This window comes from Desmodus rotundus, chromosome 7, assembly GCF_022682495.2.
Source record: "Desmodus rotundus isolate HL8 chromosome 7, HLdesRot8A.1, whole genome shotgun sequence".
Taxonomy (NCBI): Eukaryota; Metazoa; Chordata; class Mammalia; order Chiroptera; family Phyllostomidae; genus Desmodus; species Desmodus rotundus.
The window spans coordinates 55,109,903-55,132,673 of record NC_071393.1 but is presented as its reverse complement, the minus strand read 5'-3'; the positions used below and the strand labels follow the sequence as shown (position 1 = coordinate 55,132,673).

Below are 22,771 nucleotides of genomic sequence, written 5' to 3'. Positions count from 1 at the left end.
TTTTCTGGGGTTGATTTTTTTTTTCCTTCAGTATAGTTCCATTGAGATTCAGATAAGTTGTTGCATAAATCAATAGTTTGTCTCTTTATTGCTAAGTAATATTCCACGTATGAATATAGCACAGTTTTTTTTTAACCTGTTGAAGGACATCAGTATGCCCTATAGTATGAATAAAGTTGCTATAAACGGTCAAGTACAGATTTTTATGTAAATACAACTTTTCATTTCTCTGGGATAAATGCCTAAGCGCAGTTGCTGGGTCGTATGGTAATTTCATACTTAGTCTTATAAGAAACTTTTCTAGAGTGGGTGTACTAGTTTAAATTCCTGCAATTAATGTATAGTGGATCCAGTTTCTCAGTGTCCTCACCAGCATTGGTGGTACAGTAGTGACTTTTCAATTAAGCTTCTGTGTCTCCTGTTAACCCTTGTTTGAAACTATACTTTTATGTTGCTTTCTAGCAGGCGACACTGTTAATGGACATGCCTAATCTTTCTCCCTATAAAATAATACTTGTAGCCTCTGTATCAAGTTCAGATTCCTTAGTTAGAGACCTAAAGCCATTTGCATTGTGGTTCTTGCCTACTTTTCTAACCTCATTATGCATTCCTATATATATTTTTTAGTTTCAGGTGTGTTGAAATAGATGCAAAATTGTAGCTATTTCAGAGCACTTGTGATGATTAAATTATACGTATACTATTACCAAGTACCTAATATATACTAAGCAATAAATAAATAAATGATAGTTTTGATAGTTTCTAGTAATTTCTGAGTGCTTACGCTGACATATGGTAGGCACTCAAATGTTTAGATGAGTAAGTGACCTATAGATAGATTCTCTCTAAATTCCTGAAATGTCCTTGACCTTATCTCTCCTTTTGAAGTCTGGCTTTAAGCCTTACACCTAATTATTTTGACACTTAATCATATACTGTTGTATATGTGCTACTAATTAAATGACTCGTAGTGAGATGTTTACTCTTCATAAATAGATTATCTATTTCTTGAGGGTGTTTAACTTTACTTCCACTGATTATTGTATCCTGCACAATACCTAGCACAATGCACATAATTGCTCATTTCTTACACTGTTGAAAGTATCACTTCATATCCAAATGAACTCACAGAGTTGGCTGTTTTATTCTTCGTGTAATTTTGTAATAATCATTATTTTGAATGAGTCCTGATTTTTTTAGTTCAGATGTTTAAGTTTAGGCACACCTACACAGTGACTCCCATAGGAACGAAGAGTTAGATATAATGAAACTGTTTGCAGAAAATGATAAGTAAACCAACAATACTTTGTATATTTATTAACAAATCTTATATGGTAAAGGCTTTCTCCGGTTCCTGTTTAAAATTTTGTTTGTTTCTGTCAGTATTTACTGAGAACATCTACCATATGCTAGATATTGTGTCAGGTACAGGTAGCAAAAATGGGAAAAGTATACATATTCTAGATAGTATTTACCAACAGGGCTTACGTATTTGTTGTGGAGAGGAAAGGAAAAGGGAAAATAAGGTTGACTGTTGTAGATTTATGGTTTAAGCAACTTGGTGGGTTTACTGAGATAGTGATGACTATGGGTGAAGGGTTTAAGGTCAGATTGAATCAAGATATCTGTTTTGTACCCTTTTCTTCCATTAAATTTATTTGTCTGTTTGTTTATTATTTAGAGAGAGGGGATAAGGGAGGGTTGGAAACAGAAACATTGATTTTTTTCTACTTATTTATTCACTCATCGGTTGCTTCCTATGTGTACCCTGACCGGAAATTGAACACATAGCCTTGGTGTATGGGGATGACGCTCTAACCAACTGAGCTACCAGGTCAGGGTTGTTTTGTACCTTTTATGTTACATTTAAAAATATGTTGACATCCCAGTGGAACTATAAAAGGTTATGAATCTCGTACTCAGAGGAAGAGTTATCAGGATGTAAAAGGATTTAAATCTATGAGATTAAGGCTGCAATGAACATAGAGGTACATATATCTTTATAAATAAGTGTTTTCAAATTTTGGGGGTAGATACCTAGAAGAGGGATTGCTGGGTCATATGGTAACTTTATTTCTAATTTTTTGAGGAACCTCCCTGCTCATTTCCGTAGTGACTATACCAGTTTATATTCCTATTACATTCCTGCCAGCAGTATATGAGGGTTCCTTTTTCTCTGCAACCTCCCCAACACTTATTATTACTTGTATTGTTAATAATAGCCATTCTAACAAATGCGAGGTAGTATCTCATTGTGGTTTTTATTTACATTTCCCTAATAGCTAGTGAACTTGAGCATCTTTTCATGTATTTGCTGGCCATTTGTATGTCTTCTTGGAAAAAGTGTCTGTTCAGGTCCTCTGCCCATTTTGTAATTGGATTGTTTGGTTTTTGTCATTGTTGGGTTTATGGGTTCTTTATGTATTTTAGTTATTAACCCCTTATCAGACGTGTTTGCAAGTATCTTCTCCCATATGGTTGATATCATTTTTATTTTGATGATGGTTTCTTCTGTACAAAAGCTTTTTAGTTTGATATAGTCCCATTCATTTATTTTTGCTTGCACTTCCCTTGCCTTTGAAGTCAAAGTCATAAATAAAATTCTAAGACCAAGGTTTATAAGTTTAGTACTTATGTTTTCTTGTATGTATTTTATTATTTTGAGTTAATTTTAGGTATAGTTACAAATAGCCATCTAGTTTCACTCATTTGCATGTGACTTTCCAGTGTCCTTCAATAGGTGATTGGACAAAGAAGATGTGGTACATACATACAGTAGAATACTACTCAGCTATCAGGAAAGATGAAATACTGCCATTTGTGACAATATGATCTTGAGGATATCATGCTAAGCAAAATAAGTTAGGTGGAAAAAGCCAAGAACCACATGATTTCACTCATATGTGGTATATAAAACTGAAAGCAACAAATATTAACACAAACAAAAACTCATAGACAAAGACAACAGTATGGTGGGTACCAGAGGAAAAGGAGGGCTGGGGATGGAAAAGGGTAAAGTCGGTCAAATACACATATGGTAACAGAAGGAGACTTGGTTTTGGGTGCTGAACACACAGTGCAGTGTATACTTGAAGTCTATATGATTTTATTAACCAGTGTCACCACAATAAATTTAATAAAATTTTAAAAATAAAGCTATAGGATTAGATAAATTCATGTAAGGGAAGAGTACAGCTAAATAAGAAGAGAGGGATCAGAACTAAGTTTCAGTAGACCAAGAAGAGTTGTTGGCAGATGAAACAAAAGGGAGTCCTGGTGAGAAAGGAAAAACTAATGAAGAGTAGTGACATGGGAGCCAGGAGAGCAAGTGTTTAAGAAGGAAGTAGTCAAGAAAGAATGTTGCTGAGAACTCAAGAAGGATGAAGAGAAAACTTATCTTTTGATTTGATACGGCAGAAAGAAGTACCTGATCTTGACAAGCAGATCAGTGGAATGGAAGAGAACTAGATGGAAATAGGTTGAAGAATGAATGGAATGTAAAAAATAGGAATAAATGTAGACAACATTTTCAGGAAGTTTTGCTGTGAAAGAGAGCAAGAATTGAGGGCAAAACTGGAGGTCAGTGTGAGATCAAAGGAGGGTTTTCATGTTTTTAAAAAGGAGAGTTATTAGAGAGTATTTACACGTTCATAAGAATGACCCAGGAGAGGGACAAATTTATGCTATAGGAGAAAAGGGATAGGGAATAGGGGTTAGTTGTATAGTTGAAAGCTTTTTGCCTTGAAGACCTCTCCATTGTTAACATAGCTCTTTTAAAAACAAGAAATCATTACTTTTCCTATCCTTTTATTTTCAACATTGGGAATCTCTTTTGTTTTGACATGTGGTTAGTCAGGTTTAGTTTTATGCCAAGTCTGAGAATCTTTTGTAGCTGATATTCCACTTATATTTCTTTTGACCATTTTCACTTTTTTGTTTTCTATTTTTATTCGTTAGTAGCAAAAGAAAAAAGAATAAACTATTAGTTTGTGTGTTCCTTATTTTTATTTTTAAATTTATGTTGAACTCATTTCAGTTTATCATCCTTACTCTCCTAGTACATACATCATGATACTCTATAATCCATTAGTATAATTACATTATATCTTACATTTCCCTCTCCATCCTTTAGAGTAGGTTGAGACTTTTGGTTCTGGTCTGTTATCGAATTATTTTTATATTTTGTAGCTTTACCCATAAAATGTAGATTATATTCTACAATATTTAACAGTATACCATTGTAACTTCGTTTTATGTTTAACTATAATACAGTTTTTTATTGACAGTATTTCATCATGTGTTTAAGATTTTTCAGGAGTTCGAGAGTACTGTATTTTAAATACTAACATTTACATATTTCAGAACTTTAAAAAATCTGTAATTGCTTGTTATGAACATCTGAGTGAAATACTGCTAAGTAAAGAATTCCTGACACATCATTTTTCAAGAACATTCCTGAGTCTTCCGCCCCAATTTTCCTGAGAACTTTGAGGCTAGCCTGGTATTTTCCCTCCACTATTGGCCATTGTTTTCTTCTGCCTGGATGCATTTAAAATCTTTGAAGCTTACTGAGTCCAGCATGATGCCTGTAACTTAATGGTTCACATCTATTTGTTGTTTATCTTTCTTAGTACATGGTGAGATCAATCTACATATTATTATTATAGAAGATACCTCAGATATATTTCTACTTTTTTTCTTGATCTTTGGAGTATGTTGATGAACAAAGCAGATAAATTTTCCTGCCTTTGTATGAAGCTTAAATTCTATCAGGGAGACACTAAATAAAGTAACTACATGAGTAAATTATATAATGTAGGCAGAGAAAGCAATGTAAGAGGGATCAGTAATACTGGGCAGGAGCTAGAGGAAGACAGGCTATAAGATTGCAGTTTTTAATGGGATAGTCAATACAGACCTCATTGAGAAGGTAAAAAGAACAGCCACTGCAAAAGACCTGAGTCACCCTGGCTGGTGTGGCTCAGTGGATTGAGTGTGGCCTGTGAATCAAAGGGTTTCTGGTTTGATTCCCAGTCAGGGCACATGCCTGGGTTGTGGGCCAGGTCTTCAGTAGGGGTGCTCTAGAGGCTGGCACATGAGAGACAACGGCTGCTGTTTCTCCCCCTCCCGTCCTCTCTTTTTAAAAATAAATAAAATCTTCAAAAACAAGAGTCCCAAGTCAGGAGGATGTCAAGGCATGCAGAGATACATTTGCTTAACGGTTGGAAATAGAATGAAAGAGAAAAGAGGAGTCAAGGATGACTCCCAAAAATTTCTGCTGAGCAACTGAAAAAATGAAATTGCCAGCAGCTGAGGTGGAGAAGGGTGCAGATAAAGCACATTTTAAGAAAATCATCAGGAGTTTAGTTTTGCACATGTTAAGAACGAAATATATCTATCTCATAGACATTCACGTGAAGATGTCAGGTAGAATGTTACAAGTAAGTCTTGAGTTCAGGAGAAAGAGCTGAACTGGAAGTATTAATTTGGATTATTAGCATATGGATGACATTACCAAGAGGGTGAATATAGATGCTGAGATAAAAAGACAGTCAGGGACTGAAGCCTGGGGTATTCACAACTTTACAAGATGAAAGATGAGTGAGGGAGGACCAGCAAAGGAGACTAATAAGGAGAGAGCGAGTGAGATCTCCCGAAAAGTCCATTGAAGAGTGACTGCTGAAAGTCAGGTAGGATAAGAACTGAAAAACAATCACTGGTGACCTTAATTAGAACATTTGAGAGCAATAGACTAATGTGAATACATAGTAAGAGGAAATGGAAGGAGAGTAATTGGAGACTTCTAGTATAGATGACTACTGTGGAGTTTGTCAGCAAAAGTAAGTTACGTTATGGGGCACGTAGCTAAAAAGGAGAGGAGAATTGAGAATTCTTTTAAAACTGGGAATAAAGGGGAGTATTTTTTTTTTTTTTGTATATTTGTAGCACAGGAAGGATACAGGAGAAATGTGAACTCCGATGATCTTTCCCACTTATTCTGATCTTTTCAATCATGTTGAGTCTTTTACTAAAGAAGTTTTCATTTCTTTAATGGGTTTTTTTTTTCCCTCCAGTTTCTTTACATTTTACCTCCTGTTGTCTTGTTTCTTTAGTCTTTTATTTCAAGAATTCCATCTTGAGAGAATAGAGAAGTCTGTATTATTTTCTGGATTGGTTCTTCGAAAGTTTTGTCAACTGCTTTTTGCTACTTAAGATTTCTTCAGGTTGTTGGTTACAGATGAAGAAGTTGAGTATTGTGTTTTTGTAAATGTTAGTGATTATAGTATTTATTTGAGGATTATTGCCTAGGTGACCTTGTGGTGGCTGATATTACATTGGGGAGCAATTTCCAGAAAGAGCTATTTATTTACCTTTTCTTGGTCTTGTTCACTTATACTAATGATAGTTTTTAAATATTTGCTGAACACTTAATTGATAATATTATTTATATTATCTGTTATTGGAATGCTTATTTTACTGTGGATATGCTTTTGCAGATCTGAGATTTACTTAAGTGGCCAGAAAGACTGGGCATTTGCTCAGGCAGAAGTTAAGATACATGTGAACGTGGTAATGAATCAAAAGTTGGATTATCAGTAATTAGATCTTGTTTTCCCACAGGCACAATTATTTAATTGGGGGCTGCCATTTCTGACTAATGGTTGATCATCAGCTGTAGATATAAATGACTAAATAACCATACTCATCTTTTTCTTGCATTTCAGAGAATCTTAATGGTATTTAATAGCAGTTGTAATATCTAGTCTTAGATGGTTTAATTTATGAAATAGGTTTTCAATTATATAGATCATTTTGAGTTAGTATAAATTTATAGCTATAGATCAGCAACTCTTAACCAAAGTGATGTATATCATAATTAAGAGAGTTATTTAAAATCCATATACGTTAAAAGAACTCCCTGAAGGGATTCTGATGCTTAAGAACTATTACTTATAGAAAAAAGGAATTGTATACATTTTTATTCATTAGAAAAGGAATGTCTAATCCAAAACTGTTTTTTTGGCATAGAATTTTCTTTTATCAGTGCCATTTCGTAGGAAAATTAGTAAATTCACATAAGTTTTTATGTTCTCCCCACCGATATATATGAATTATAACGTTACTATTGGGGAAGTTCTCTTAGTAAATTACTGTGTTTTTCAGACCCTAAGATGTACTCCCCCTACATTTGGGAGGGAAATGGGGGTGTGTTTTACAGTCTGAATGTAGGTTGCCAGGCTCCCTACAGGATTTCTGCTTTAATGGATGTTATTAAATATTTTACCACTTTTTTTTTTTTGCTTCAAAAATTTTTTTCCTACTTTCCTTCTCCAAAACCTGGGTGTGTCTTATGGTCAGAAAAATACGATACTCCTTTAGAGTTTGCCACAAACTCCATGCTATAAGCAAGCCACTTAGCCTTTCATGATCTTAAATTACTAGCCCTGAATATTGATGTAAATATAGAATTAAATAACTTGCCCTTGTAACTTTATGGACCTTGGGGGGTATTTTTTGAGCATTTGCCAGAGAATCTACATTATTTTGCTTCCCTGTATCCACTCCCCAATTTGAGTAAAGAATTTAAGGGATTCCTAGATAAAGATTACACTTTTCTTTTTCCTTTAACCCCCAGGTAGAGTGGGATGATTTCAAAGTCATCTCCGAGTTTAGATTGCTTCCTAAAGAGCATTTTTAAAAAGAGTATTTCTAAAGAGTTCATTGGAACAGTTAGGACTAGCTAGCTTATTTTTAAAACTTCAGGTAGCATTGCAAACTGTTAAAATACTTATATCTTTTCATTCCTGTTGTTCCTGCCATAGGCTAGGCATTCCTATTTTAATTAATACTTAAGTGTAATATTTTCACCACTGTATTCTCTCTCCAAAAAATCCATCTTTGCCTCAGTTTTCACTTTTCTAATCAAATGGTGCAACTAAGTAGTTTGCAGGCTAGAAATAGAAAGTACCTTAGTGCTCCTGAGAAAGAGAGGACTCAGCCAACATATCCCTACCTGAGCTTTGAAACTACAGTCTCTTCATTTCCACATCCTTGCACATTGTTCTGTTTTGGTGGTGGTGGTGGTGGTGGTGGAAGGATCATTTCAGCAGTAAGGATCCCCACACTACTTCATTTGGTTGGATTAGTTCTTGAGCCAGAGCAAACACTCCAGTGCTCTAATGGCAGCGTTCCAGACATCTAGTTACATTGTATATAATTTGAATCTCCGGAGAGTGATAGTATGAGGATTTAGAAACTGGATTTAAAGAGCTCTGGAGGTTTGCTAGGTGGAACAACCTGAAATTGAAATTAAGAAAGGACTTAGTTTAATTATTCAAGTTATCCAGAGACTTAGAAGAATACATTGGGGGATCCATCCAAAGGAGAGATTGTTCCAGAAAGAATGGGAAAGATGAAGATTGTTGCTTTTAGGCTTTGAAAGCTCTGCCTGTTGTCCATCCTCACCTGACTGCACTTTTCTAATTAGAAATGGTATGTTTTTATCCTGTTTGTAATTCAGTAATGATATTTATGGCAAATATGAATAGGTTTGTTATTTATACCAAAGAAAATAAAAATTTGTAGATAAAAATTAGACTAAAAAGGAACAGAGGCTTGTCAGTAAAGGTGCTCTAAAATCTTTGAGCTTCTGAACACTCTCCTCATCTTTCTTTGTTTTAAGAGATTCTCATTTGGGAGTGCACAACAGAATCATCTTTGGAGGTGGTTACTATGCCCTACGCCAGAGAGACTGACTCAGAATTTTCTCATCGTTGAATTCCAGACAGTACTTCCTTAGGTTTTTAAGATGGTCACTCCCTGGTTAAGAATCCATTTTCTCCTAATGCTAGATTAAAGTTAAACCCTGAAACTAATTTAATATTTTTTTCTATTGTGAAAATGTTTGGTTTGTTACTTGTGAAAATTATCTTTAAGAAATAAGAGTCAGTAAATAGAAGAGAATGGGGAAATAAAGGACAAATGATGGGACTAAAAGTTTATGAAGTTACATAGCTTCACTGTCAATGGGTAATTGAAGCTTTGTTTTATAGCTATGCACAAAAACCTCACATGATCCAAAGGCCAAATAGAAGTAACAGACCACACCTAAACTGAATTGAGCATTGCTTACTCCTAGTTTTTCCTTTGCATTGACATTGAAAAATGATCTTTTCTAATCTCCCTACCTATTCAGTTTCCATTATTTTCCAAAGGGAACATATTTTTTCTACTCAGCCATTTTTTTCTGTACACTTTTTCTCTTTCCATTGTTTAAGCTGCTGCTTCTAGCAGAATTTATAATGAGTCCCATTTTGATGAGCTTGGTTGAATGTGGGTTTTTAAAATTTCTTTTGATACAAAATGTATATTTGCATTGCTTAATACTAATATTATTCTGAAGAATAATAATTTTAATAGTTTTAACTTGAATATGCTTTCTTAACAGCAGAAGAAGAAAACTAAGAATTTCAATCCACCAACACGTAGAAATTGGGAAAGTAATTACTTTGGGATGCCTCTCCAGGATCTGGTTACAGCTGAGAAGCCTATACCACTCTTTGTTGAAAAATGTGTGGAATTTATTGAAGATACAGGTAGGATAGAAGTATCATTGCAAGAGATTTGATTTAAAATTTCACTTTAGCCACACCAACAGTTTGTCACATTCATGATTCATTAGAGCTAAGTTTTAAAAGAGGTGTATAGTTCTCATTATTAGGATCATCTTGAGTATTAACCCTAGATGTAACATCTGATATTTGAAAGTAGTTTTGTTTTTGGCCGGTAATGCTTTTGTTGGACTTCTCTTAAGTGTTAAACTTACCTTATTCTGGAATTTGGAACAAGTTGAATGTTAAATTATGTTATTTATTCATAGGTAGTTATGATTTAAATTTATAATTTAGAAGTTTTCAATATTTTAAGTAATACTATTAATTCTTACCACTCATTTTATATGTGAATTTTTCTTTTAAAACTTAGCAATATTTATGAATGTATGAAAGGTAGTTAGGGATGTTACTTTTTATTCAACAATAGTAGATTGATGTCTTACGTGGTTTGATTTTTATTTTTAAGGAGTGTGTAGATATCCTCACTATTTTTAAAACAAGCCTGCTCTTATGTTTACTTTGTCCAGTGTAAACCATTATCTGAGGGTTGGACTAGTCAGAGTTGGGGAATAAAGGTAGAATATTATCATGTTTATGTGCATTTAAAATGAGTGAGAGTTAATCATGAAACTTTAGTAATTGAATAGACTATAGAACTTAATGGTTTGAAAACATGAGCTGATTCCATTTAAACTTTATTTGTTGTTAATGACTTCCTTCGATAAACAAGCATTATTTAAAAAACATACTAGGGTACCTATATCCTATGTAAAAAAACAAACTCATTCAGGGATGTCCAGCTCACAGGCTGAATGGGGCCCAGGATGGCTATGAATACAGCCCAACACAGAATTGTAAATTTACTTAAAACCTTTTTTTTTTCCTCATTAGTTTTCATTAATGTTTGTATATTTAACATGTGGCCCAAGACAACTCTTCCAGTTGGGCCCATAGATGCCAAAAGGTTGTGGATCTCCCTGATAGACCTTACCCTTTAGTTGATTGTCAGCTAAGTTCTGTACATACTAGGTTGTCTGGTGAGAAGTGCTGACTTTCAGTTTTAATATAGGGGTAGAATGTGGGACAGTATGTGTTATCCACTAGTATTTTAGTTGAAAGAGCTTCTATCTTCCTCCTTCCATTATTAAGTGTTAATTTGTAGAGCCTACATTTGGATATGCCCGTAGTCATCTGTTTTTCCTTCAGATGCAAATTTACTATCTATATTTCTGTTCATTTTTAGCATAGTAGAAATGCAGAGGTTCTTACAATATTTGCTTCCTGTTTTAAGCTTCAAGAATTCATTCTCTCTGGTAATATGATTAGGCCTTACGGATATGACTGAGCAATTAGAAAACACTTCTTTTGTGATTAGAAAATAAGAATAAGTAATAATTTAAAGCATTTTGTAAATTTTTTTATAATTAAAATACCTGTTTCTTAAATATTTTGATAGTAGTTTAGTGATTTGGTTTGAGGATTTCCATGTGTAATATAAAAGGAAATTGTATTTCAATTCTTAGCATAATTTGAATTATTTCAGTCAACTGGCAGATAATTTATATAATGAAGTGCTTTGATAGAAGTATACTGAGGTGTACCATAAGACCACAAGAATAGTTACATAGAAGAATAAAGCTAGTTCTTTTGTTGTTGTATGTTGTTTGATTTTATTACTTATTGATGCTAATCAGTTTTATCAAAAATTCCCATTTAAGAGGTCATTATTGAATTCTCAATATAGATTGTAGCACAGCCATCTTCTGTTTAAGGTTCAACTTATAATGCAAATATATATTAAATACCTATTAATTAAAAGTTGTACATTATTGTTTATAAATCCTTATACATAGTGGTATAAATGAGCAGTACTTTTGTTATAATCAATACTCTTGTTTAAAGAAGTAAACTTTTTAAACAACCCTTAAGAAAATAGGGTAGATTTAAAAGTCAACTTTATTGATATAATTTGCATACAATAAAATTTACCAATTTTAATTGTACAGTATGAGTTTTGATAACTCTGTCATCATAGTCTCATAAGTCAAGATACCACAGTCACATAGTCAACACAGTCAACATACACAACATAGACATTTTCATCACCCCAAAAAGCATGCAGTGTTTCATCAGTAAGGGTCCATCCATATTGTAGCATCTATCAGTATTTCATGCATTTTTATTGTTGAATAATTTCCCATTGATGGTCATTTTGGTTGTTTCCAGTTCTTGACTATTGGTAATAGTGTTTCTGTGAATATTTCTGTAGAAGCTTGTATAGACAAGAATTTCATTTCTCTTGAGTGAATTGCTAGATTATATGGTAACTCTTATGTTTAACCTTTTGGGAAACTTACCAGTCTGTCTTCCAAAGTGGCTGCACTACTTTACATTCCCACCAGCTATGTGCAAGACTTACAGTTTCTCCATGTCTTTGCTTATTTTCCTCTTTTTTTATTATAGCCATTCTGTTGGGTGTAAAATGGTATTTCATATGATTTTAATTTGCATTTCCCTGATGACAAGTGATGTTGAGCATATTTTCAAGTGTTTATTGACTATTGTATATTTTCTATTGTATATTCAGATCATTTACCTGTTTCTATTCCTGTTGAGTTTAAGAGCTGTTTATATTCTAGATACAAGTTACTTTCAGATATTTGCAAAAAATTTTCCTATCTTTGGGTTGTCTTTCACAATTACTTGGTGGTATCCTTTGAAGCACAAAAGTTGTAAACTGTATTATTCAATTAATTAAAAAAATTTGATGCTGTATGAATGGTAATCTTATGTGTAAGAAGGTTTTGCCTAATCCAAGATCACCAAGAGTCATTCCGATATATTCTAAGAGTTTTACAGTGTTAGCTTTTACATTGATGTCTATGATCCATGAGTTAATTTTTCTTTGTGGTGCAAGGAAGGGTTTCAGCTTGATTCTTTTGCATGTATCCATTGTCCAAGTATTTTCTTAATTGCCTTGGCATTCTTTTTGAAAATCAGTTGACCATAATCATGAATGTTTCTGGACTTTGACTTATATTTCATTGATTTATATACCTATCCATATATATGGTAGCACTCTGCTTTCAGTACTGTAGCTTTGTAATATGTTTTGAAATTGAAAAGTATTTAGTCCAACTTTTTTCTTCTGGAAATATAGTTCTAGGTTAATAGATTTTTTAAAAAATATTTTTTTCATTCGACTTTTTAAAGGCTCTTATTTACTTCTGCTTGATAGCTAACAAACATTTTGCTGTTATTCTAATTTGTGATCTTGTATGTAATGCCTTCTCTATTTCTCCCTCAACTTCCAGGTACTTTCAATATTATTTTCTCTGGTTTTTAGCAATTTTATTAAAAATGTGATTTAAGGTGTGCAGGTTTTTACAAATACTTCCGCTTGAGGTTTCTGGGGCTTCTTGGATTGTTGGTTTATAATTTTCAAGTTTGGAAAATTTGTGGTCATTTACTGTCCTGTCTCCCATACCTCTGCTTCTGGAATGTGGATATATGTGTGTTAAACATCTTGAAATTGTCCCACAGCTCACTGAGGCCTCTGTTCATTGTGTTTCATATTGATCAGACTGCTTGCTTATCTATTGCTGTGTCTTCTACTTCACTGATTTATTGTTTTCTATGTGGTCAAATCTAGATGTTCCCATTTAAGTCTCTTTTGTGTTTCATTTTTCTACCCATTGTGTTGATATTTTCCTTTACATCTTTGAATAACATAAAATTTATAACAGCTGTTTAGGATCTTTATGTTAGGAATTCTGTCATACTTCATTTCTGGATCTGTTTCCATTGATTTTTCCTGTTTGTGAGTTGCTTTTTGCTGCTTTGATGGTTTTGATTTGATGTCACACATTTTGAATTTTACATTATTGGTTGGTTAATTTTCTAGTGTTCTTTTAAGGAGTGCTATATTTGTTTTGTCATGTGTTAAGTATTTTGTGAAGCTGTTTGATCCTTTCTAGGCTTGCTTGTAAGGTTTTTGTTTGTGGATCCACAGCTGCTTTTATTCTAGTATTTATTTAGATCTACAATATGGTATGAAGACTTGACCCAGTGCTCTTTTGAGAATAGAACTTGAGTTATTCTCAGCCCCTGGCCTAAGGAAGTTTTCTCTCATACATTTGTAGTGTTCGGCCAAATGCTTGGGGCTGTTTCTCCGTGTTATTTCCTCCTCTTTTTGAGACTCTACCTTATAAATTCTAGTCTTCTCGTTCCCATAGCAGTTTTTATAATAGGTATTTTATAGTGAGTTGTGCCAAGTTATTCCTGTTGGGAGATGACCCTTGAAATATTAGTATAAATTTAGAGTAGACAAAAAGAGGTAATGCAGAGGAGAGAGACTGAAAAGTAAGAGAATAGCCTTGACTGTGTGGCTCAGTTGGTTGGAATGTTGTCTAACACATCTACAGGTTGCAGGTTTGATACTCAGTCAGGGCATATACTGGAGGCAACCAGTGGATGTTTAATTCTCACATTGATGTTTCTCTTTCCCCGCCCTGTTTCTCTCTAAAATCTATAAATATATATCCTCAGGTGAAGAGTTAAAAAAAAAGCCCTGATTGGTGTGTCTCAGTTGGTTGAGCATCATCCTGCACAGTGAAAGGTCGCTGTTAAGAGCATATATCCCAGGGTTGCAAGTTCTGCCGCCAGTTGGAGTGTGTGCCAGTGTGCGACAGGCAGCCAGTGAATGTTTTTTTCTCACGTTGATGTTTCTCTCCCTTTCTCCTGCTCTTCCCTTCTCTCTACAGATAAATAAATTAAATCTTTAAAATTAAAATAAGAAAACAGAAGGCCTCTCTCAGGAATTAGGATGATAAACCTGATAGAGGGTTGAAAGAGGACTCAAAAATGCCTCTTTGATTGTTTTAAGCTGATTGTAGGTGGTGCATCATTCATGAAATTAGAGATGATACTATGAAAAGCAGATTTGACATTTTGATAATGGATTCCTGTTATATACATGTAAAACCTTAAGATGCTTATGGGGTATCCTTATAAAAGCCTTGGACTCATTTGAATATGTGATAGTTATGGATCTTTGAAAAAATGGTTTGATCTTAAGATTTGGGTCATTGACATTGTATAGATATTAATGTAAGCCATATGTTGATTAAGTTGAATGAGAAGAAAACTTCACAATGTAGATAGGTCATACAAAAGAAGGGGAGCCCTGGAAGACTGAGAAGAATATTTTTAATAAGAAGAAAGCATGGTTATCACCATTGAATGTACATAGATTGGGTGCCTTAGAATGATAATTTTTTTCATGTAACATGAAAGTAAACCATTTTAAAATATATAACTAACTGGCATGTAGTACATGTACAGTATTGTGCAATCACTACCTCTTCTAGTTCCAAAGATTTGTATCACCCCATATGAAACTCTAGATCCATTATGCAGTTACTGTCTTCTCTAGTTCTCTCTTGCTCTAGCCTCTGGCAACCACCAACCTGCTTTCTTCTCAGTGGATTTCCTTACTCTAGATATTTGATATAAATGGAATCATACCAATATGTGACCTTTTATCTGGCTTCTGTCACTTCACATAATGTTTTTGAAGTTCATTTATGTTGGAGTATGTGTCATTGTATGGATATATACCACATTTTATGTATTCATCATCAGTTGGTAGACATTTGGTTTGTTTCCACCTTTTGGCTATTGTGAAGAGTGCTGCTATGAAGTTCATGTACAAATATTTGTTCAAGTACCTGTTTCCAGTATAGTGGTGGGTCACATGATAAATTCTATGTTTAACTTGATGAGGAACTGTCAAATTGTTTTCTACAGTGGATGCACCATTTTACATTTTCATGAGCAATGTGCAAGAGTTAAATTTGTCCATGTTCTTGGTAACACTTAACTGTATTCTGGGCGGGGGCGGGCTGTCTTTTAATTCTAGCCATCCTATCCCATTTGATAGGGCTTGTATTTTGATCTGTAGATCACTTTGGTAATATTGCCGTCTTAACACTATTAACCCTTCCAATCCATGAACACTAGAGGCCTTTACATTTATTTAGGTATACTATGATTTTTTTCTTTACTGTTTTACAGTTCTCAGTGTACAAGTCTTGCATCTTTTTGGTTAATCTTATTCCTAGGTATTTATTCTTTTGAATGCTGTCATAAACGGAATTTTTTCTTAATTTCATTTTTAGAATGTTTGTTCCTGCTATATAGAACTGATTTTTGTGTGATCTTGTAGCCTGCCACTTTGCTAAATGTTTTTTTAAATAATTTATTTATTTATTTTTAGAGAGGTGGGGAGGGAGGGAGGAGGTGAGGGAGAGAAACATAGCTGTGTGAGAGATTACATTGATCAGTTGTCTCTCACTCCTCCCCAGCTGGGGACCTGGCCTGCAACCCAGGCATGTACCCTGATTGGGAATGGAACCAGCAACCTTTCGGTTCACAGGCCAGCACTCAGTCCACTGAACCACACGAGGCAGGGTGCTAAATGTTTTTTAATTAGCTCTATTTTTTTGTGTATGTGTCTGTTCTTTGGGATTTTCTGCATATATATGGTTATATCTTCTGTGAATAAGATACTTCTGTCTTTCAAATTTGTATGCCTTTTATTTCTTTTTCCTGCCTCATTGCTCTAGCTTAAACTTTTGTAATTTTAAATAGCTGTGGTAAAAGCAGGCATGCTTTCATTCTTTCACCATTGTGATGTTATCTCTGTTTTTCATAAACTCTCTTTAGTGTGTTGAGGAAGTTAAGTTCCTTCTGTATTAGTTTCCTGGAGTTGCCATAAAAAAGTCCCACAAACTGGGTAACTTAAAACAATAAAAATTTATTTGTTCTCAGTCTGAAGGCAAGAAGTCCTAAATCAAAATACTAGCTGAGTCACACTCCCTCAGAGACTGGATATAATCCTTCCTTGTCTCTTCCTCTTTTCTGGTAGAAAGGATGTCAATCCTTGGTGTTCCTTGGCTTGCAGCTGTATTACTCCCATCTCTGCCTTCCCATCTCTCCCTGTGTGTCTCTTGTCTTACAAGTATACTAGTCATTGGATTAAGAACTCATCCTACTCCAGTGTGACCTCATATATCTGCAATGGCCCATTTCCAGATAAAATCAGTTTGTTGAGTATTTTTTTATTATGAAAGGGTGTTGGATTTTGTTAAATGATTTTTCTGTGTCAACTGAGGTGATAATGTGGATTTTTCTTTCATTCTGTTAATGTGATAAGGTACATTGATTTTTTTTTATATTGAACCACGCTTGCATTCCTGGGATAAATACAGTTGGTCATGGTGTAAAAACCTGTTAATATGCTGTTGGATTCAGTTTGCTAGTATTTTGTTGAAGATGTTTTGCATCTGCAGTCATATGGGACATATCTTTTGATGTCTTTTTCTTGGGCTTTAATATCATAGGAGTTCAGAAATGTTTCCTCCTTTAGAATAGTATTTTAATGAGAATTTTTTCTGATTCTGAGAGTTTTTTCTGATTCTAAACATGTGCTATCTTCAGAATCTATTGAGGCATTCCTATGTTAGAGACTTCTTAACTTTTTTCTTCATTTTAGTTTTTCATTTTCAGGTTTTTTTTTTTTTTTTTTTTAATCAGTGTACTTCCTGATGATAATCTTATTTTGCTTTTCCAATTTGTAACTTCTAATCTGCTAAATCAGGAGAGCCTGACAAAGTTGGCTTAAATTGTGCTTTGGGTTAGGTTAAATGGAATTAAGAAAAACAGGAAGTGTTGTATAAATGAAATGTATTTTAGGGCAAGGGCTCTGTGACATCTTTTTGGCTATTTGTTGACCTTTTTGTTTCTCTTTTTTTCAGTTATAGATTAGGTAATCAGATGACCAAGTTATAAATAGGTGAGGAGTTCTTTCACCTCTCTTTGCCAGAATTTATATTTGTGTGTAAATACAGTTAATCTGGAATGTCCCCACTATTACAAATGGATTGTAATGAAATAGAGACTGCCCTGACCAGTGTTGGCTCAGTTGGTTGAGTGTCATACAGCAAAGCGAAAGGTTGCTGATTCGATTCCTGGTCAGGGCACATGCTGGGTTATGGGTTCAGTCCCGGTCAGGGCGCATTCAAGAGGAGGCAGCCAATTAATGTTCCTCACATCGATGTTTCTCTCCTCCTCTTTTTCCCTTCCTTCCCTGCTCCCTAAAAATAAATTAATAGATGTGTTTTTAAAAAGATATAGAGACTGTCTCTAAAGCACAGAGGTTATATTTCTGATATGAGTTAGGACTAATGCCAGTGAGATTCTTTAAATACAAGTCTAAAAATTGTGTGTTGCTCCAACACACCAGTGATGATGGAATAATTGAGGTGAGGTAGGTGAATGAATCTTTGTTTTATTCCAAGGTAAATATAATTTTTTAAAAAATCCTCTAATTTAAACTTCATCATTTCCACTTGATGTTTTAAAGAACTTCCTATATTTCTAAATCTGTTTTTATGCTCACTCCTTTGCATACCTCCTCAACCCCTGCCATGTTTTTCACTTGGCAAACCTCAACTTTGGTTAAACTAACTCCCTGCCTACTCTGTGGTTGGACCAGAAAGTGGATTATGGTTGTAGAAAAATATAAACCGTACATTTAAATATATGACCACATATCTGAATAATCATCCCATAATTCCCTAGTCAATTTGTTCTCTTGCTTTCATAAAGGATTATTTTATTTTTTAAATAACCATTTTTTAATTTTGTTAAATTTTAAGGTTTTGAACCTTCAGAAATGTGACAAAAATATCATGATTAAGCATCCTTTCATTTAGATTCACCAGTTATCTACTTTTGCCCACATTTCTTCAATTTTTTTCTCAATTATTTTAGAGTAAGTCATAGATAACATGACACTTTACTCCTAAATCTTATATCTCCTAAGAACAAGGACATTTCTAGCACATAATAAAATACAAATATCACCTTAAGGAAATTTAACTTTAATAAAACCATATTACTTAATATTCTATCTATATTCAAATTTCCTCCGTTGTCCCAGTAATGTCCTCTTAAAGTTTTTTGTCCTTTCAATTCAGGATCCAGTCAAGGGTTATAATTTACATTTCGTATTATATCTCTTTAGTTTTCTTTAATTTAGAATAATTTCCTAACCTTTTGTGTGTGTTTTCAAGAATTTAAGCCTTAGTCCTGGCTGGTATACATCAGTGGATTGAGTGTAGGCTGGGAAACAAAGGGTCACCAGTTCGATTCCCAGTCAGAATGCATGATGGGTTGCAGGCCGTGTCTCCAGTAGGAGGGACAAGAGAGGCAAACATACATTGATGTTTCTCTCCTCTTTCTCCTTCCTTTCCCCTCTCTCTAAAAAATAAATAAAATCTTTTTAAAAAAGGTAATTTAAGCTTTTTTCCCCCCGAAATGTTCTTAAATTTTAATTGTCTAATTCCTAGTCAACTACAGTTAAACATATCTGTATGGAATGTATCCTTCTTAATACATCACAGGATGCATTAGGGGACAAATGATGTCATTTCTTAAAGAACTTTTTATGATACTTTTGAAACTGGGCCTTTGGTAACCCTAATAGTGCCATTCAGATATGTGCTAAAAGTTTCTATCATTGACATCTTAAGATATTTTCATGATTCATGTGTGACCTGTTTATTCTTGATCTAGCAAAGAGGAATTACTTATTAGCCCTTAAAGCACTTCTTTAGATAGTTTTAGTATGCCTGTCTGGCAGACATTTCTTAATGTTTTCTGGTATATTAATATTACCATTTATGGTTTCTAGCTTTGAAGTATGTTTTTATCTGTCATAAGAACATTGCCTTCTTGAAGTAGCTGATCATCGAATCTTAACTAATGCTTTTTTAAAATGTTTATTTACATTACAGCCTTTCGACTATAACCTTCATGAGATTAGGTGCCTCTTATGCCTAAAACAGTCTATAATTAAATTCTTACTTAACAAATGTTTAAAAAACGAACTCCTTTTTTTTTTTTAATTCTTTCCTGAAGATATGTTTATTGATTTGAAAGAGAAAGAGAAACATTGTTGGTTGCCTCCCAGAGTATGCATCCCAAACAAGGATGAAACCTGCAGCCTAGGTATGTGTCCTGAGTGGGAATGGAGCCTGCTGCAACCTACTATGAGCCACCCAGGCAGGGCTAATTACAGGTGATTTTTGATAATGAGTTTTCTGGTTTGTTTTTTTTTTTTTTTTTAAGGAGAACTATTTCATTGTAGCAGGGGGAAAAAATTACAGATATTATGTCCATTAAGGAATAGAACTGAAAAATCACTTGAGATTTCATGATCAAGGGAAAAGTTTTTCTATATATTTATGCCACATGTATGTAATACACATTTAAACATGTACAGCTTTTTCAAAGGGGGAAAATTGAACATGATTTTGTAATATTTACTTATTTAGAGCGGAAGGGAGGGAGAAAGAGGAAAAGAAATATTGATGTGAAAGAGAAAGGGGCCTAATCCACAACCTGGGTTAGGTGCCCTAACCAACAATCGAACAGGCAACCTTTTCCTTTGCAGGAAAACACCCAACCACAACTGAGCAACACTGGTCAGGGACGGCTTTGTAAGATTTTTAATACATGAATAAATTCATTTCATGAGATAAGATACTTATCTTTAGAATTACTTTTTATGATTTATCATATCGTATTCTAACATCTTGATAATCATAATTTATTCAGTAAGCCCCTGTATCTGAACTTAAGTCATCTTTATATGCTTACATTTTTATTTTCTAGGAAAAATGTCCAAAAATGAAATCACTATGCCCCACCTCAGTGAGAGCATGCTCAGAAAGGAAACAGTTCACCATAAAACAAATGGGGAAGCATTTCAAAAATATATCACTAATGTATTATATAGAATAAACTAATATCCCTGGCTTGCTCATTGTAAAACCTTTAGCACTTTACTTTTTTAAGCTTGTTTTCTTGTCTTTAAATAAGGCCTCTTGCCAGTTATTTTGAAGATGGGATGAAGACAATGCATATTATATTTACTTTATGAACTTTTAATCATATGTAAAGAAAGTAACAAAATGAAAGATTGGAAAGCTGTTGTGGCTTTTTCTTAAATATTAAATATTTAGTGGCTAGAAAGTAGTGACATATTTTAATTCAGTAAATTCAAGTCGTAAATATATATATCCCCCTCCCAGTGGAATTTAAAAATACTGTTTTTAATTCATTGAGAAAACAGACTGTTGCCTTTAGCTTTACTATTCCTGTAATAATCTTGTACCTAAAGTGTCACTGCTAAAAGATTCATACTCTGTTGATGTTACTTTATCCTTATAAGCTTGATGTGTAGATATATAGCTGTATGTCTGTCTGTCTTTAGAGCAATTTTATGTTTACAACAAAATGAAGAGGAAAGTACAGAGATTTCTTATACATTCCCTGCTGCCATACATGAACCCTCCCCATGCCTTGTTGCCGTCACCACTCACTGCAGTGGTACATTTTTTTAAGAATAAATTGGACCCATCATAATCACTTAAAGTCCATAGTGCATATATTAAGCTTCACTCTTGCTGCTATACATTCTATGGGTTTGGACAAATGTAAAATGATATATATCCATCATTATAATAACATATAGAGTATTTTACTGCCCAAAGAATTATCTGTGCTTTTCCCATTCATATCTCTCTTTTTGCCCCACCCCTGGCAACCATCAATTTTTTTTCTTCATAGTTTGCCTTTTCCAGAGTATCACATAATTAGAGTCACAGTGCATATTGCCTGTTTATTTGCCTGCCCATCTGTTTATCTTCCTTGATAAATGTGTCTGTTAAGGTCTTTCTCCCATTTTGTAATGGACTTGTTTGTTTTCTTATTACTGATTTTTAAGACTGCTTTGTACTTCTGGCTGAAATGGAGGCATAGGTAAACATGTTTCACCTCCTCACACAACCATAAGAAGGATCACAACTAATCTGAAAACAAAATACAACCAGAACTGCCCCCAAATCAAACTGTATGGAAGTCTTAACAACCACGAATTTAAAGAAGAAATAATTCATCCAGGTGGGTAGGAGGAGCAGAGACGTGGAGGCATAGTGGGCAGGATGCTGTATGGTGGCAACGGTCAGGCAGCAACTTCTAACGAAACAGGCAGTTGGTCCCACATTCAACTGTGGTGGGTAAAAACTGGGACACCTGGGGAGCAAGCCATCACAGCCCTGGGCAGACCACACAACCCAGGGTTACATCACCGGGAAAATAAAGCATAATTTCTAGGTATAAAAACCATTGGGGGTTGGGGCTACAAAAGAAACTGCCCATCTCTTAAAAGAGAGTCTGTTCAAAGGACTCACATGATCCTAGGACATACACAAACCCATCTTCTCTGGGATACAGCACCAGGACAGCAGCTAAGGGCACTAGTTGCACATGGGAACTGGAGTAAGTGACTGTTAATAGGGCAAGAGCCAAGCTAGTGGCATCTTTCCCTCTCAGACTCCTTCCCCAAATACAGTACCACAAAGCAGTTAAGTTGGTTGCCTGGCCTGGCAAATACCTAAGGGTCCACCCCTTACAAAGTAACAGGTACGCCAAGATGGAGTCAAAGCAGCACTACCCAATACAGAAACAAAAGGAGGCCGCCAAATTGATGAAACAAAGAATCAGAAACAGAAATCAGGAAGAAAACTCCCATTTCATGTAACAACAAGAAAAATAAAGTACCTAGGAATAAACCTAACCAAAGAGGTAAAAGATTTGTACTCAGAAAACTACACAACACTGAAGAAAGAAATTAAGGAAGACACAAATAAATGGAAGCATTATACTGTGTTCATGGATGGGAAGAATTAACATCATCAAAATATCCATACTACCCAAAGCAATTTATACATTCCATGAAATCTATTGAAATACCAATGACATATTTCACAGATAAAGAACAAACATTTCAAAATGTATATGGAACCATAAATGACCACAAATAGCCACAGCAATCTTGAGAAAGAACTAAGCAGGGATCGTAATACCTGATATGAAACTATATTACAAGGCCAGTGTAATCAAAACAGTCTGGTACTGGCATAAGAACTGACACATAGATCAATGGAACAGAATAGAGAGCCCAGAAATAAACCCACGTCTCTATAGTCAATTATATTTGACAAAGGGGGCAGAAGCATAAAATACAG

The 22,771-nt window shown here is 34.4% G+C and overlaps 1 protein-coding gene across 5 annotated transcripts in view; it reads left to right on the top strand.

The window, feature by feature from the left end:
- ARHGAP5 (Rho GTPase activating protein 5) overlaps positions 1-22,771 on the top strand; it is a 73,091-nt gene that overhangs the window by 29,870 nt on the left and 20,450 nt on the right. For 4 of the 5 annotated variants that reach the window (XM_053929111.2, XM_053929109.2, XM_053929112.2 and 1 more), the window contains one exon: positions 9,449-9,596. In XM_053929111.2, the coding sequence (XP_053785086.1) occupies positions 9,449-9,596 (148 nt within the window). The remainder of the gene's footprint in view (positions 1-9,448; positions 9,597-22,771) is intronic. The other variant, XM_053929113.2, reaches the window with a different exon arrangement.